This window comes from Garra rufa, chromosome 24 (assembly GCF_049309525.1).
Source record: "Garra rufa chromosome 24, GarRuf1.0, whole genome shotgun sequence".
In the NCBI taxonomy this organism is placed as follows: domain Eukaryota; kingdom Metazoa; phylum Chordata; class Actinopteri; order Cypriniformes; family Cyprinidae; genus Garra; species Garra rufa.
Genome location: NC_133384.1, coordinates 22,433,486 through 22,451,521, shown reverse-complemented (window position 1 = coordinate 22,451,521; position 18,036 = coordinate 22,433,486). Strand labels below are relative to the sequence as shown.

The 18,036-nt window shown below is 36.4% G+C and overlaps 1 protein-coding gene across 2 annotated transcripts in view; it reads left to right on the top strand.

Moving 5' to 3' along the window:
• zc2hc1a (zinc finger, C2HC-type containing 1A) overlaps positions 1 to 17,388 on the top strand; it is a 28,177-nt gene extending 10,789 nt beyond the window's left edge. The window contains exons 4-10 of one of the 2 annotated variants that reach the window (XM_073830467.1): positions 1,073 to 1,108; positions 1,898 to 2,039; positions 2,122 to 2,270; positions 12,645 to 12,753; positions 15,760 to 15,865; positions 15,948 to 16,058; positions 16,284 to 17,388. In XM_073830467.1, the coding sequence (XP_073686568.1) occupies positions 1,073 to 1,108; positions 1,898 to 2,039; positions 2,122 to 2,270; positions 12,645 to 12,753; positions 15,760 to 15,865; positions 15,948 to 16,058; positions 16,284 to 16,419 (789 nt within the window). In that variant the 3' untranslated portion in view covers positions 16,420 to 17,388. The remainder of the gene's footprint in view (positions 1 to 1,072; positions 1,109 to 1,897; positions 2,040 to 2,121; positions 2,271 to 12,644; positions 12,754 to 15,759; positions 15,866 to 15,947; positions 16,059 to 16,283) is intronic. The other variant, XM_073830468.1, reaches the window with a different exon arrangement.
• The last annotated feature ends 648 nt before the right edge of the window (positions 17,389 to 18,036 follow it).

Sequence of the window (18,036 nt, the reverse complement as noted above, 5' to 3'; positions counted from 1 at the left end):
TTGACGACAGAAAGTCCTGGACTGCGTCAGAAAGCGCACGCTAATTTAGTTTTGCTTATGACGCGACATGACACTCGCATTAAGCGTATTTTAGTGATCAGACGTTAAGCTACTGAAAACCAGTGGGCAGGACATATACTGAGAAAATGACTATTCGTCGATGGCTTGCTCTGGAGGCGGTGTTTATGCAAATGTTTGTGCCTGGGTGACGTCACCTTGCAGCTCAGATCCAAAAAAGCCTTTTTTTTTAAGCTTGATTAAAGGGTTACTCCACCCCAAAATGATCATTTTGTCAATCACTTACCCCCATGTCGTTCCAAACCTGTAAAAGCTTTGTTCGTCTTCGCAACACAATTTGAGATATTTTAGATTAAAACCGATAGCTTTTTGACTGTCCCATTGAAGCTATGAGAATACTATTTGTAAGCAAAGAAACCTTGACAGTGCTATTTATTTGGCAGTCAATGAGACAGTCAAAAAGCTCCCGGTTTTCATCCAAAAACATCAAATTGTGTTTCAATACGAATTAAGCTTTTACAGGTTTGGAATGACATGGAGGTAACTGGTTAATGACAATTTTCATTTTGGGATGGAGTAACCCTTTAAATAAATGTTTTGTTTTAAGCTTTAAATCTTGGAGGAACCAAAACCGTGACCTTTCCGTTGTTTGTGCCATTGTTTATCGGTTAATTTAACCTGTTAGCGTTCCATTGTAACACGAGCGGTACACTTCGCATTTAGTTAAGTTTTATGGGAATGCTGAGGGGTTAAATGAACATCACGCTTGGCCTCCCCTACAAAGTTTTTTGGGGCAGTGTGAAGTTTTTTCAACTTTCTGAATACAGTAGACCGCTTGTTTGAAACTTTAAAATATAGCTTTGGCGAAACAATGTCAGCCTACCAGCATGCTTTTGATTCAGAACAGTTAAACTCTGGTGTGCCCTCAAGCAAGCATTCCAAGTGTGAAAAAGACATCAGTCTCACACAGAGCCCACTATTCAGGGCCGTTTTCCTCCATAGCTACCCTCATATGTCATGAAATATTCTAAAGCACCTTTTGGTTATGTTTCAGTTACAAAGTTCTTCCAGCAGCTCTAAGTCTGATAAAGTAAGTTGAATGTTTGATTTAGTTTTCTTTCTCATCACTGAATTTTGTGTCTCACCTTGGACTTCTAGTATTAATGCTGCAGTGTTTAATATTTGCTTACTTTATGATGCACTCATGAAGTCTCCAAGAATGTTAGATCAGGAAAAGAAATGGGCCATAATGTAAATCTGTCCTACTTCTGTCAGTCCTTCTTATCCTCAAAGAAGAGCTGTGTCCTTAGCCTGAGGGAGTAATCTTTATTTTTATTTATTTATATACAGTATATTTCAAGATGTTTGTCTTAAGTTTATCTACTGGGAACAATAAATAATGTTTATCTACCTGACCTGACATACAAAACACAGCTATTGTTGTTATCCAATGCAATATTCAAGATATTTTCTTTAGTATTTCAGCTGTATTAATGGTAAAGCTTGTTTATCAAACTTTATTACCAGAAAATAGGAGTATCAATAGAATAAAATTCTTCATGATAAATTTTGTAATCACAGACATCATGAAGATCTCTTTTTTTACACTTAAAATACTAATAACAACAACACAATCTCAGAATGAAATTTTTGAGAAATTTTATTTTAGATTTTTATTTTAAAAATAGTCCATTTATCATTTTTGGCTGTAACCAGTAAATTATCAGAATTTTAATAATGGTACATTCCTACATTTTAAATAATTAAGTCATCTTATTCCCCCTTTGAAGATTATGTAGAAGGTGATTTATTTTATCCTACTTTCCTGTTTGATGTAGTTGCACTTGTTTGCCTGTTTTTAAACAAGTTTTTTTTTCAGCCTGAACCACCGAAGAAGCAGTCCAATTGGCGCCGAAAGCATGAAGAATTCATTGCCACCATTCGTGCTGCCAAGGGTATAAATCAAGTCATGAAAGACGGTGGGCCGCTTCCTCCACCCCCTCCTCCATCCTATGATCCAGGTTAAAAAAAAAACAACAACAGTAATTTATTGACACTTAAAATAGTTACAGTAAGATTGGTAACAGCAAATTACTTTTTCAGATTATATTCAGTGTCCCTATTGCCAGCGACGCTTCAGTGAGAATGCAGCAGATCGCCACATCAAGTTCTGTAAAGAGCAAGCGTCCAGAATCTCCAACAAGAGCAAGTTTCCTGGGAGTGATAAAGCCAAACCCGCAGCCAGGACTCAGGTGAGGCTTGATAAACATAAACAGAATTCACCAAAACTTAACGTTGTAAAGGACTTCTTGTCTCTTTTAAACGCTATTACTCTTTTAAACACTAACACTATTACACTATTATTACTAATTAAAAAAAAGGAGCACAGTCAAAATTTCAGTAGCACCTTCTAATCAATAACCAAAAAATTTGTTCAAAATATTGTCTTCTCATTACAAGATGATATTTGACTCCTTAAAGTGATTAACAGGGGAATTTTGTTTCTACCTTTGTAGTGGCATTTTTTGCAATTGTATTAAAAGTATATTTTATATCAAATAAAAAAAAAATACAGTCAAACCCGAAATTATTCATACCCCTGGCAAATTCTAACTTAAAGTTACTTTTATTCAACCAGCAAGTTTTTTTTTTTTTTTTTTTATTAGAAATGACACAGACGTCTCCCAGAAGATAACAAGACGATGTACAAGAGGCATCGTTGTGGAAAAAATGATTACTCATCTTTTATTTACATTTTAACAAAAAGTGGCATGTCCAAAATTATTCATACCCTTCTCAATAATCAATAGAAAAGCCTTTATCGACTATTACAGCAATCAAACGCTTCCTATAATTGCTGACCAGCTTTTTGCATGTCTCCACTGGTATTTTTGCCCATTCATCTTTAGCAATGAGCTCCCCCTCTGAGGTTTAAGGGTCTCCTTGCCATTACCCTGATCGTTAGCTCCCTCCAGAATTTGCCAGGGGTATGAATCATTTCGGGCTTAAATGTGTATATATATTTTAAGCTTTCTAAAATTTCTAATTAAAACAAAAGAATAAGAACAAGTAGAATAAGAATAAGTTACTAATCAAATCAAATCAGTATTAACAAAATGTATTTGTACTACAGAGGTGGCACAGAAAAACACAAAAGTGGCCAAGTAAGTTTAAAGGTGCCAAGTGTGTAATCAAATTCATAAATTTATGTTGCGATTAATGTTTTTAAAATAGAATTTTGAATACAGAAAGATTAAATGATATAAATAACTGAAAAAAAATACAGTATTTTAAAAATGAAACTAAATCTGCCAGTAGGTGGCAGCAAGTGACTGATTTAATTACTGAATCATATCATTCATTTAAATTATTCAAACGGCTTATTCATTCAGGAATAAAGCAAGTGACTGTTTATGAATGGGAAATTGAATCATTGGCTCTCTAGATTTATTTAAATACGCACGTTCATTCATAAACGAAACACTGCTGTGTTTGAATGGAAATGTGCAGCGGCTCAGTTGTGCCTTGTTTCAGACCATTTTTGATGACGAAATGGGGCAAAATCAGGCAATAGTGTTAGAGTCAGACAATGTAAGTCACTTAATATTACCTTCTTGTTTATTTAACGGTTGTATTAAATCAATATTTCATTTACGAACTCCCATAAAAATCATTAAAAGCTGTCACTCATCTTAGTTCATTGAATACACAAATATGAAAAAAACACAAATATGCTGATCGGGTCAGTCGTACATGGTGCTCCTAAAGATTTTTTTCATAATCACATGCAGCAGTTTTCAGTCTTAAATGCAGAACGACTTTAATGGTCGTACTGTAGAGCCCTGTTGCACCTGTTATTGCAACATGCTAACTTGGTCTAGTGTGTTGGTACATTCTGTTCTCAAACGCATACAAATGTTAAAGGGATAGTTCACCCAAAAATGAAAATTTGATGTTTATCTGCTTACCCCCAGGGCATCCAAGATGTAGGTGACTTTGTTTACTCAGAAAAACACAAACGAAGATTTTTAATGAAAACCGGTGCAGTCTGCCAGCCTTATCATGGGCGTGGATGGGCACCAAACCTTTAAAAGTAAACAAAAACATGCACAGACAAATCCAAATTACACCCTGCGGCTCGTGACGATACATTGATGTCTTAAGACACGAAACGATCGTTTTTTGCGAGAAACTGAACAGTATTTATATCATTTTTTACCTTTGATACACTGCCAGGTCCATCTGTCAGGAGCACGAGTTTGGCATCAGTCACGTCACATGTGCACGCTCTCTAGCGTAGAATACGCAAACGCCGTAAGGGGAAATCAGTGAAAAGTCCCGGATGAGTTTGCGCAAGCAAACGTAATCTTTTAGCTTTAAATCGGTTTAAACAATCAGGATACGCGCAAGTAATTACCATTTTGAATAGCCGCTATACCCACAATCTCTGTGCACTGTGGAAACAATGAGTGTCGTATACATGCAACAGATCGCTTCCGGCGTTTGCGTATTCTACGACAGAGCGCGTGCACATGTGACGTGACTGATGCCAAACTCGTGCTCATGACAGATGGACGTGGCTGTGTATCAAAGGTAAAAAATGATATAAATACTGTTCAGTTTGTCACAAAAACCGATCGTTTCGTGTCTTAGGACATCAATGTATCATCACGAGCCGCAGGGTGTAATTTGGATTTGTCTGTGCATGTTTTTGTTTACTTTTAAAGGTTTGGTGCCCATCCACGCCCATGATAAGGCTGGCAGACTGCACCGGTTTTCATTAAAAATCTTCGTTTGTGTTTTTCTGAGGAAACAAATTCACCTACATCTTGGATGCCCTGGGGGTAAGCAGATAAACATCAAATTTTCATTTTTGGGTGAACTATCCCTTTAAGCTTACATGATAAAGAAATACTAGTTATGATTCATAATAAAATTCCGTCATAATCCCCCCTCTTAAACAATTATCAACCTTCATTTATTAAATGAGTTTGGCATACATGCTTGTTTTTACATGCTCTTTACCAAAGCGTCCAATTCTGAGTCTTGGAATGAGTAATGTCAGTCTTTCTAATCTTATTAAATGTTTATTAAATTGTGATTCAATGCCACCTGATATCTCTCATAATCTTCATGTTAGCTAATACTTACATTCCTTCCATCTGCATCCTAAAATGGAATGGAAATACTACAAATTTTCTCTGTGGGCGATATACTGGTACTTTTGCCCTAGGTGCACTTGTGCATATTTTCAGGTAGCTTTGCAGGTAGGTCTCTTAAAGCATCTTGGAGACGTTGCCACAGTTCTTCTGGATATACTTCTGGATTCCAGACAGACTGGATGATGATGAGATCAGATTTCAGTGTGGAGCACTGGCTGTTGTCCTTGTGCAATCAAAAATCTGACAGAAGTAGTATAAAAAATGGTGAAATGAAGGTTTGGAAATGTAAACTGCAGAAAAAATATTAGTGTTCTGATTTTGGCCACCACTGTGCCAAAATGCCTGTTTTTTTTTTTCCAAGTATCCTTGTAAACACAGTAATTTAGGTTTTAAATAACTGACTGTCTGTCATTCATATTAATCAAACAGCAAAAAAAAAAAAAAAAAAAAAAAACACTTTTGTAACGTTAAAAAGAAAAAAAAATATTTATATAAAAATTTATAATACAAAAAAATGTGTATTTAAAGAAGTTAACTTCCAGAACAAAAATGTACAGATAATTTGCTCACCCCCTTGTCATCCAAGGTGTTCATGTCTTTCTCTCTTTAGTCGTAAAGAAATTATGTTTTTTGAGGAAAGCATTTCAGGATTTCTCTCCATATTGTGGACTTCTATAGTGCCTCCGAGTTTGAACTTTCAAAATTCAAAATGAAGCTTCAAAAAGCTCTAAACGATCCCAGCCGAGGAATAAGGGTCTTATCGAGTTATTTTGTTTTTAAAAAAAAAAAAAATAGAATTTATATACTTTTTAACCTCTAATGCTTGTCTTGTGTAGCTCTGCGTGAACATTCTGTATTCCGGTTCACGATAGTTAGGGTAGGTCGAAAAACTCCTATCTCATTTTCTTCTCCAACTTCGGCCGTTTGAACTTCTTTGCATGTTCACTTTGTAAACACTGGGTCGGCACTTCTGCAGCGATGTAGAATGATTTTAAAGGTGGAGGAGAAAATGAAATGGGATTTTTTTTTTCAACCTACTGTACCCTAAACTTCTTGAACTGGAATACATAGAGCACACAGAACTAGATAAGCATTTGAGGTTAAAAAGTATATAAAATGTCCAATATATGGAGAGAAATCCTGAAATGTTTTCCTCAAAAAAACTATGTCTTTACGTTTGAAGAAAGAAAGGCATGAAGATCTTGGATAACAAGGGAATGAGTAAATTATCTGTACATTTTTGTTCGGGAAGTGAACTTCTTCTTTAAGGGACACATCATCCAAGTTAACCATTGTGATTCCAATAGTAAATAATACAGACCCTCTCATCTCCCTCTCAGAGAAGGTTCAGCTTTACGCATGTTTTGCACAATGTCCCTTTTCTGAAATATATTTACTGGCCTTTGATGTAAGCAAGGCAACGATTTTACTTTATCAGGGACTTGTTTAATAATATCTTTTTTAAAACTCCATCTCCTATGTCAATTTGCACATTGTATTTTAATTTCACTACCCTGAAGAGTTCCTGCAAACACGTGTTCATTTCTGTGACTAATAGTGTACATGTTTTTGGGATTAGCCAAGTGTTCTTTTTGCCCTAATTTATGAGCTTGTCCAATTCCATATTTAGACAAAGTGACTTAACACACATTCTCTTGCAGAAATAAGAAATAATGACTTCGTCTTTAGCCACCACTGTTTTTTTTTCTCCCAATAGCATGTCTAGGGAGCAGTCGACTTGTATAAAAAATAAAACAGATATATATTTGTAGAAGCCATTTTGATGCAATACTGTTTTTAACCTTAAGGTGGCAGTATAATGAAAGAAGGAACAGGGTTGCCTATGACCTTCAAAAAACCCACTGTCAAACATGGAGGTGAAAACATTATGCTTTGGTGGTGTTTTTCTGCTAAGGACGATGGACGGGGCCATGTACCATCAAATCTTGGGTGAGAACCTCCTTCCCTCACTGAAAATGGGTTGTGGATGGGTATTCCAGCATAAAAATGCCAAAACACACGGCAGAGGCAACAAAGGAGTGGCTTAAGAAGCACATTAAGGTCCTGGAGTGGCCTAGCCAGTTCCCAGACCTTAAGCCCTTATAAAATCAGTGGAGGGACCTGAAGGTTTGAGTTGCCAAACATCAGCCTTAAAATCTTAATGACTTGGAAAGGATCTGCAAAAAGGAGTGGGACAGAATCCCTTCCTGAGATGTGTGCAAACCTGGTGGCCAACTACAAGAAACGTCTGACTTCTGTAATTTGCCTGTTTTGTTTGCACAGTTACTTTCTTTGCCCAATAAGAATAATCCCCTAGCTCGTTCACTTGGTACTTTGTTTTAGTGGTGTTCAGAACCAGCTCATTTTCTGAACACCACTTTGACCAGATGTTGAACTTCTTCCCTATAGTGTGTCTTGTCATTTCATTTAGAAGAATGGATAGGTGTACAGTTATGTGCAAATGAAGTGAAAAGGGCTGGACTGAGGATACAACCCTGCGGTACTCCTGTGTTCAGGGTGAGAGTAGATGAAATACAATCATCCACCCTGACAGTCTGTGGTCTGTTTGTAAGAAAGTCTGAAATCCATGAACAGAGTTTGGTGGTTAATCCCAGGTTTCTGAGCTTGTTTACCAGTTTATGAGGCACTACTGATTAAACACAGAGATAAAGTCCACAAATAACATCCTAAACTTTGTGTTGGGATGCTCAAGATGTGACAAGCTTGTGTGAAGTGTGATTGAGATTGTGTCCTCCGTTAGATGTGAGATAAGACATGCCTCACAAAGCACTTTATAATAATTGGTGTAAGGGCGATGGGGCAATTGTCAGTGAGACACCTGACTGCTTGCTTCTTAGGTACAGGGCCAATAGTGGTGGCTTTGAAACACTTCTGCTAATTGGCCAGAACATGACTTCAACGTACAACCCGGCACCATGTCTGATCCTGATGCTTTGGTAAAGTCAATGTTCTTCAGAGTGGATTTCACCTGATGACACTCCAAGGCCAGTAACGGCTCCTCCCTGGATGGTGGAATTGTCTGAGTTTTCACTTTGCCAGTATGGTTGTCAAAGAACTGATTCAAGGTATCAGGAAGTGTGGAATCATGGCTGGTCAGTGTAGTGCTGCTCTTATAGTCCGTTATGGCTTTTATACCTCTCCACATGCTGTGAAGGTTGTTATTTTTTAAATGGCCCTCTATATGCCTCTTTAATGCCCTTCCTCAGTTCTCTTCATGCATTACTGTAAGACATTACTGTTCTGCAGAGTTTAGGTATGTTTGAATAGGGTTGGAGCTAAACTCTGCAGGACAGTGGGCCTCTAGGACCGAAGTTGCCCATCCCTGCCTTAGATGCTGTCCAGAGTCGGAGATGGAAGTTAAGTGGAGCTTTTTATTATCTAATCTGACTCTATTAGAACGCCAATTATTATTGATCATTCATAGGATAATTTATCGACATCTGATTATTCTATTTATTCTATAAGAGCCATTTTGAAATTGCAATATCTCTTTTAACCAAACCATATAGGGTCTTAACACTGAAGTTGCCTAAATGAACATTTGTTAATACCCAATATTTAAAAGGGCATTAAGATATCTTTAATACATCTTGAGTTACAGACATGCAAACTTTGGAGAAGAAACTTAAAAGATGCTGTTTGACCATTTTTGGCTTTGAATCTCAGGTGGAAATTGTCATTTTGACCCCCCTCTAGAAAATGGATTATTCAGTAAATATTCATCCATGACATTTAATATTTTGGCTTTCATCACTATACATGTCTATCTTTCTACAGAAAAAATATTAGCAAAATCAAAAATTTGATCCGGGGACCTTTAGTTGAATTGACACGGAATGACTAAGCAGCAAACACGTGGTCAGATGCCACCTAGAACCTGTTTTTCAACAAACTTCACAATATGTGAGATATTTTGCTCGCATAATCTCACAAGCCTTTGTGCTCCAATGCTCTCTTAGTTTAAAGGGTAACTTTGTTACAGTAATTTTCATGTTACTGGGCATGTTGAGGTCTTGCATATACTGTATGAATGTTTGTCCATGGTTACAACAGGTACACAGAAGCAAAGCATAGCCCTCCTGGTACACCCTGGGCCTTTAAACTGGGTCAGCCAAGCCTTTCTTCAAATAGGCTGTCGATACAGTGAATTCATTACTAAAACTTTCCTTTAATAATCATTTTGCCAATGCAAGCAGAACAGTCCAGTTGGAAATCTCGTACTGACTAGATAAGGTATTATGCATCGATGCCTTCAGGAGATTTGTCTGACATCATGGTCAGGTGTTGTCACTGACTTTGAGTTAATTTCAAATGAAACAGCAAGACACACAACAAAAACTGATGTGCTATAGGAGGACCATTTTTGGTTCCCCAAAGAACCTTTCAGTGAGCAGTTCTTTAAGGAACCATTTTTAAAGATCTAAAGAATCTTTTTTTCCACTATACAGAACCTTTTCTGCTTTTGAAAGGTTCCATGGATGTTCAAGGTTCTTCATGGAACCATCGATGCCATTAATTTCAAAAACTGTGTCTAAGCATTTTTTTTTTTTAAACTGTAATGTTTCAGCATACCAGAATATTTCAGACAATGCTGTTGCTTCCAACTTTTTGGGAACAATTTGGGGGAAGTCCCTCTTCTATTCCAGCATGACTGTGTGTTTCTTTTTAAGAGTCCAAAACAAGTCAAATAAAGTGCATCCATCCATAACAAAAGTGCCTCACACGGCTCTAGGTGGTGAATAAAGGCCTCCTATAGCTAATCGATGTGTTTTTCTAAGAAAAATATCCATATTTAACCCCCCAATAATAAATTTATTATTATAAAAGCTTGCGCTAACAGTTGTACAGAAGCTGCTCTGGATGGTATACATCGCATACATTGCTCAGAAGTGACGAACACAGATGGACCGTGGCAAACAAAACAATGGTCACGAATTAGAAGTTTAAGAAAAATGCAAAAGGATTTCGATATAAGCCAAGAGGAGACTGGTTTTCCTTACACGAGACTCAGAGGTGAATGCGCTACGCATATGTCCGTCATCCACCTGGAGCAGCTTTTGTGTACAACTATTAGCACATGCTAGCTTAAAATGATTATTACGTTTTAAATAATGGATATTTTTCTTATAAAAATGCATTGATTCGCTACAGGAAGCCTTTAGTCACACAGCCATGTGAGGCACTTTTTATTATGGATAGGTGCACTTTATTGGACTTGGTTTGGACTGATAAAGAAAAACACTATGGCATTCTAAAGCTTGGAAGTGCCAGGATAATTTTTGATAAAACTCTGATTGCATTCTTCTGAAAGAAGCAGTCATATACACCAAGGATGCCTGAAGGGTGAGTTCTTTTCATATATACGAAATGAGCCAGAAGTAAAAGATCGTTTTCATGTTTGCACAGCGTCTTATTATTAGCCATGGTTATTCTAAGCTGTTAAGTTAAAAGGCTGCTAGTATGCATATCCACATATGTTTTACAGGATGCAGAAATGCAGGAATCTGATAATTAGCTGAATATATACTTGTTTAATCAGTGACTGTTAGTCCACATCTGAATATGGCAACATGATGCCTAGTTCTACAATAACTGTAATCACTGTTAGTAGCTTGTAAGCTTGATGTCATAGCAACAAGGTCAACCCCACCCTTTCTCTTAGCTTATTAAGATTGCTCCTCATTCTTAGTAAAGTTGGTCTCAGCTGCTTTGTGAATAGGTTTAAAATTAGTAGTTCACTTCCAGAGCAAAAATGTACAGATATACAGTACAGACCAAAAGTTTGGATACACCTTCTCATTCAGGTGTGTCCAAACTTTTGGCCTGTACTGTAGATATGAATTCAACTGAAAAAACATGTGAAAAAATATCTTTCAGGTGGTCAAATAGAAAATAGTGGAGCTCTGCAGCCACCTACTGGTAAAAGGTTTTTTTTTTTTACTTTTAAAACTGGATTTTCCAAAAGATGGGCAAAAATCTTACACTAAACCATGTGAAATTATCCATGTTATCCCCATGAATTAAAGTTAGAAATGTGGGTCTTTTATAAAGTGAATTTTACATAAAAAAAGCAGTTTTTGTATAAAAACCCATTTAAAAAATATTTATTTATTATTTTATATATATTTAAAAAATATCACTAACCCACTGAAAACTGCACAAATGTAGAGTAAAAGCTTTAATAAACAGAAAAATATACAGTACAGACCAAAAGTTTGGACACACCTTCTCATTCATTTGAATGAGAAGGTGTGTCCAAACTTTTGGTCTGTACTGTATACTCACCCCCTCACACTCTTGTCATCCAAGATGTTTATGTCTTTCTTTCTTCAGTCGTAAATAAATAGTTTTTTGTGGAAAAAAATATCTGGAATTATCCCCATACAGGGGACTTCTATGGTGTCCACGAGTTTGAAATTCCAAAATGCAGTTTCAGTGCAGCTTTAAAGGGCTCTAAAAAATCCCTGTCGAGGAAGGGTCTTATGTAGTGAAACCATCAGTCATTTTCTAAAAATAATTACCATTTATATACTTTTAAACCTCAAATGCTTGTCTTTTCCAGTTCTGCCATGCGCATACATAGTTTGTGCAGTCCCATTCAAAATAGTTAGGGTATGTCGGAACACTACCTTTTTGTGTAAAAGGCATTTGACCTTCTTTGCACGTTCACTTTGTAAACACTGGGTCGGGACTTCTGCAGCGATGTAGGACGATTGAAGTTAGAGGAGAAAATGAGATGGGAGTTTTTTTGACATACCCTAACTATATTGAACCAGAATGCACAGAGTGCACACAGAGCTAGACAAGATGAGCATTTGAGGTTAAAATGTATATTATTTATTTATTTTTAAGAAAATGACAGATCGTTTCACTAGATAAGACCCTTCTTCCTTGGCTGGGATCTTTTAGAGCCCTTTGAAGCTGCATTGAAAGTGCATTTTGGAAATTCAGACTCACGGGCACCATAGAAGTCCATATATGGAGGGAAATCCTGAAATGTTTTCCTCAAAAAACATCATTTCTTTACACTGAAGAAAGAAAGACATGAACATCTTGAATGACAACAAGGTGAGTACATTATCTGTACACTTTTGTTCTGGAAGTGAACTACTCCTTTAAGAGGTAACTTATACTTCTATTTAGAAGAAAAATATTTTGTGAAGACGGTCTCCCGATTTGCTGCTTTTAACGAGCACACTTGTCCTTTAAACTGCTTATTCATGAAAAAGTACTAAGTATAATGGCTATTAAGGGGTCACAAATGAAGCTAGACAAACTTAACTGCTTGAGTGGGCGGCACTAAATATGTGTCTAAATATTGCTCTGCAGAGTGTGTGGAAATTGATAGTTTGTTTCCGTAATTATATTCCCCTCAGTTGCACCATTTGTTTAGAGTGACTTGAGTGGATTGATTTTAAACATTGCATTTTTCTGTATCTGCAGTACAAGCCTCCTGCACCAAAGAAGACAAACTCTCCTGCTGTATCCACAGCGTCCACCGTGTCTTCTCGTCTACCTCAGCGCTCAGCCTATGGGCCGGGTGCTGCCACAGGTATGGAGTCGTTTCAATCAATTATTTCCCTCTTATTTCATCAAGAATCACTTTTGTGAAACATGGCACAACCAGATCAAGCAAGCTTACAGGATTGCTCCAGTGTTCAGTCGCTTTAGTAAGCAAAAACAGATACGTTTTTAGTGCTTCAAATCTGGCTTGTATTATCTTATCTGTTTTTACTGGAGCTGTCAATCGATATTTTTTTTTTCTGAAATAAATCATGATTAATCCCACCTAATATTTTAAAGTTTTAAATTATGCTTCTATATTAAATAATTTCACATTCAATCTTCAAATGAATGTACGATTGACACAGAAGTCAGTAATAAATAGTCATTATTTTTGCGCAAATAAAGTATTCTCGTAGCTTCATAAAATTACGGTTGAGCCACTGATGTCACTATTTTAACAATGTCCTTACCTTTCTTGCCCTTGAACATGCTAATTAAGTTGCTGTCTATAAAGAAGGCTTTTGGATTACATCAAAAATATCTTCATTTGTGTTCCGAAGATGAACGAAGGTCTTACGGGTTTGGAAACATGACAATTTCACAGGCCGCATTCATCATTGCTGTGTTATAAATGTAACTCAGAGCACAGGATTGCTCTAGATGTTCGTCAGCTGGCTGGATCTGGAGACAAAGATCTGTGTGGCATCTGTCAACAACTAATATTTCTAATGTATTTAGCACTCCCTTATTCTTATAAATACATTTAATGCTTCCTGCATGTGCTGACCCAGATGTCTCTAAGCATCCCATGAGTGCAAAAAATAACTTTCAGAGCACTGAAACTGGTCCAAGCACTGATCCTGTGTGTTTAAGATAACATATAAAGAATGACCTGGAGTGATCTATGTTTTATGATGGAACACAGTGTTATGGAAAAAATACACTTCATTCAACTGAAATCCAAATTGAATGCTGAGAGGCCTTTATTAGACATGCCAACATAAAATAATTTTTGACAATTGACCACAGATATTAAATTTAGTATACGGCCAACAAAATACAGATATATTCAGAAGTGTGAGGGTAGAAAAGCAGCTTTGGTTTAAACTCTTCAGATTTCTCTCTTGTAGCCATGTCTTGGCCACTGGTCCATTTGCTGAGTGAAATAAATTCTCTTTCATGTCTTATTGCGCTATAACTTTCAAATACACACGTTTATGTTAAAAACACACATAAGTTACAAAAACACAGTCCGTTATGTCTGTGATGGTAAACAGCTGGAAAATAAATCATATGTTAAATTAGATCTGTGTATTAAGTTGACAGCAGTGTAATATAGAGTACATATACTGCTGTCTATGATGTTAATATGACGCAAGCACAGAAAATCACTCACTGCTCGAAACTGAAGTACTTCTTTATCCCTAATAAGAAGACATTTCATACTTGAATGCTGTTTTTGAAGATACACATGGCTGTGCAGCTCGCTCAGGGTGGGGACTCTGTATGATTCATGGGGATTAAAAAAAGGATTTTTATTTATTTATTTGTTATTTATTGTAGGCAACAGTAACAATGATCCTGTGCATGTATTATTCTAAGTTTGTCCAACCTCCAGTTGTCTCCTTTTAATACTTTCATTTTTAACATCTGTAAAAAAAAAGTAAAATAGTCTTTCGAAGCTCTCCAGAACATTTGTGGCACATTAGTGCCACTAAGTTTAAGCATCTATTACTTGTAAGGGGGGTTGTTGTACTCCTAGAACACAACCTATTTTGATATATACAGTGCCTTGTCAAACTCATTTTTTTCACATTTTGTTATGTTGCTGCTTTAAACTGCTTTAAATTACTTTTTTTCCCACATCAGTCTACACTCCATACACCATAATGGCAAATCAAAAAACAGGTTTTTAACATCTTTGCAAATTTATTACAAATAAAAAACTGAAATGATTCCATTGCATAAGTATTCATACGCTTAGCTCTGGAGCATTCATATTGCTTGTAAATGTTACTACACTTTGAGCGGAGTTAACCTATGGCATAATTCAATTAAATGTGTATGATTTGGAAATACAAACATTATAATAAAAAGGACTAATAGCTGAAAATGCATATCAGAGCAAAAAAACAACAACCCTGTTGTAAAAAAACTGACTAGAGCTCAGAAACATGAAGGCTTTGGTTAGAGTAGTGACCAAGAACCTGATGGTCACTTTCACTTTAGTTGAGCTCCATGATCATATGTGGAGATAGGACAAACATCACTGTAACCACCCATCTGGGCTTTATGGCGGTATGGCAAGACTTAATCCTCTCCTCAGAGAAGACACATTAAAAAACACACTGGGAATTTGCAAAAAAATGCATCTAAAGGACCCTCAGACTGTGAGAAACAAGATTTTCTGGTCTGATGGAGGAAACCAGGCACTGCTCATCACCTGGAGAGTACCATCCCAAAATTAAAGTCTGGGCAGAAGGTTCACATTCCAACAAGAAAGTAGGCACACAGCAAGAGCTGGCCTATAGACAAATCAAACATTTCTGGAGAAACCTGAAAAATGTACCTCTGTCTCCATCCAACCTGACAGAGCTTGAGAGGTGAAAAGGTGAGTGGAAGAATGATAGATAATTTACCAAATACTGATGTGTACGGATGCTTGTCGGATCATACCCAAAAAGGCTGTAAAGGTGCTTCGAGCTAAGTACTGAGTTAGGGGTATGAATACTTATAATGTACTTATTTCAGCTTTTTTATTTTTAATAAATTTACGAAGTTGTGACTCTGTTTTTGCTTTGTCATAATGGTGTATAGACTGTAGTTTGATGAGGGGAAAAAATAATTTAAACCAGTTGAACATAAGGCTGCAACATAACAAAACGTGAGGGAAAAAAAAGAAGGGGTATGAATACTTTCGATAGACACTGTATATTTAAATATTTTTGGCCTTGTTCCTCGCACAAAGCAAAGACTTGCAAAACAAAGTGTACTTTTTTAATTCATATATCTGTCAATGGTTCTAAAAGCTCTTTCCCATCTCCCTCCACAGGTATTCCTAGCAGCAAAACCTCATCCACTGGTTCAGTGAGGAGCGTATCATTAGGATACTCTCCATTACGGAACACCTCCTCTGGCTTGACCAGCCCTCCCTCTGAGTAAGACACCAGCTCACTGACCAGACCTGAACTTTGACATTTTCTCCATGCTTTAAGACCTTCATTACTTTTGTGTTTGTAGAGGGAACATGAAACCCAAGGGCATGGTTTTACAAAGCTCGCTTAAAAATCCACCTTCTGGTATAGGGATGAACAAGAAGAAGGTCCAAAATGCAGACAACTGTATTTCAAGGTATGCCATTGGTGTACGACACAGCTGTACTGTTTATTTGTGAGTGCCTTCCTGGTACTTGTGGCGATAAATGCAAATGAAATGGAATTCAATCTTTAGTTTTTCTAGAACATCGGTTTAGTCAGTTGTCAATGTTTTAGGCCAGTCTAACATAACGTGGGTTTCGGTTTTGTTTTAAATAGTCAACACTGACTCATTCACATCTTGATGTTCTTCTTTTGTTAGGAATGATGTGAAAACCGAAAATGAAATCAACTTTTCCGCAACAGGCACTAAGTTTTGCCATGAGTGTGGGACCAAGTACCCTGTGGACTGGGCCAAGTTCTGCTGCGAGTGCGGAGTGAAACGAATGCACATTTAATATGTACTCATAAAAGTAAGACTGACTCACTGTAGCTGCAAAAACTGAGTATTCCTTTTTCAACCCCCTAGTGTACTTGGCAAATCCTTGTGCTGTAGAAATATTTAACTTGTAATCAGCTTCTGTTTCTAGAGAAAGAATCTCATACCAACATTAGGCTCAGTTTTTTTTTTGTTTTTTTTTTACATGAAAGTGCAATATGATTGGTTACTGCTACAAAAGGAGTAGTATTATCACCATTATAGTTACGATTAAAATATTAATATTTTAAATGGACTTAAATTGATCTAGGCCTTAAAATGGGACCATATCACAGTCAAAATGCAACTATTCTAATTTTAACAGAGCAATGTTTTATTGTAGTGTGATATTTTGAGGGAATTTTAATGCTATTATTTTATTTAAACCTTTTTTGGGGGTTAGAAATTTGACAACAGTTCTTTCACTGAGCAATCCACTTTTGTATTTCACTTTGTTTTTATACGTTCTTGATTGTTTTGTGTGTTTTTAACAGTATTGGACATGAAAATGACTTGTAGAAATCTTCGTCGTATATTTATTAGACATACAATCCATCACATCTGTTCAACCTTGGTTGATCTAGTCTGTCCAACATATTTACACATCAACACAACATTCAAAACTTAAAGGCGACTGAAATGTCACATTCTTCAAGAATATCCAACATAATACAACCTTACAAAAGTAGCTTTACAATGCTTCAGAGCCTTTAAGCTTTATCACTGCTGGTCCAGGGTGAGAGAGGTCAAGGCGTTGGTATGTGTTTGTGCCCATCTCAAGCTCATATGCATTTCAAGCATCACTCTGCACCTTGTTATGCTTGTGCTACTGCTGCTCTGGCAGCAAATATAGCTTATGAATACCTGCTAAATGGATTATGACAAATTTTGCCATTTAAAGACCGAATGGTTAAAATGGATAAATAAATAAAGTGGAAAACAGAACTCAGATTGTGTCCTGTTTGATGCGTTATTCAGGGCTGCCAATTTAACACATTTAGTACAATGAACTGTTTATTAAAATATTAGCATTTCATCACTGTTTTTATAATGTCTATTCAGTGATTTACTCACAATAATGTCATTGAATTCATTTATGTAGTTATTCATTAAAGCACTGATTGACAGGCCTAGTTTTAAGTTCTGTTCCACATTTCAGTTTGTCTTTATGAACCCAATGTTTTCCGTGCAGCTACTGGCATTAAGTTACACAGAAAATGAAAGTGGAAATTTGATATTACATAGCAGTACAAAAATATTTCTAAAAATCACCATTAATGTCAACGGTTCTGGAAAAAAAACAGTGCTATACAGTTATATATAAAAACATATCTTTGTGTAATAGGAAAGCAGTGAGAAGTGAACACATAGTTTTTTTTATAGAGGGGAAGAGACCCTAAAAAGCTAATGTACCATATAAGCCCACCTGTTGATTTTTTACATTTAAGAATGACAGACTGCTTGTTTTACAGCAGATATCTGTTAGCGGCATTACATTTGAAAAAAAAAAATGTTTTTACTGATACAAACTTTTAAATAAATTTTGTTGGTGTTTAAAAGAAATGTTCTGTCTGTAAAATCTTAAGCCTCTGTAGTT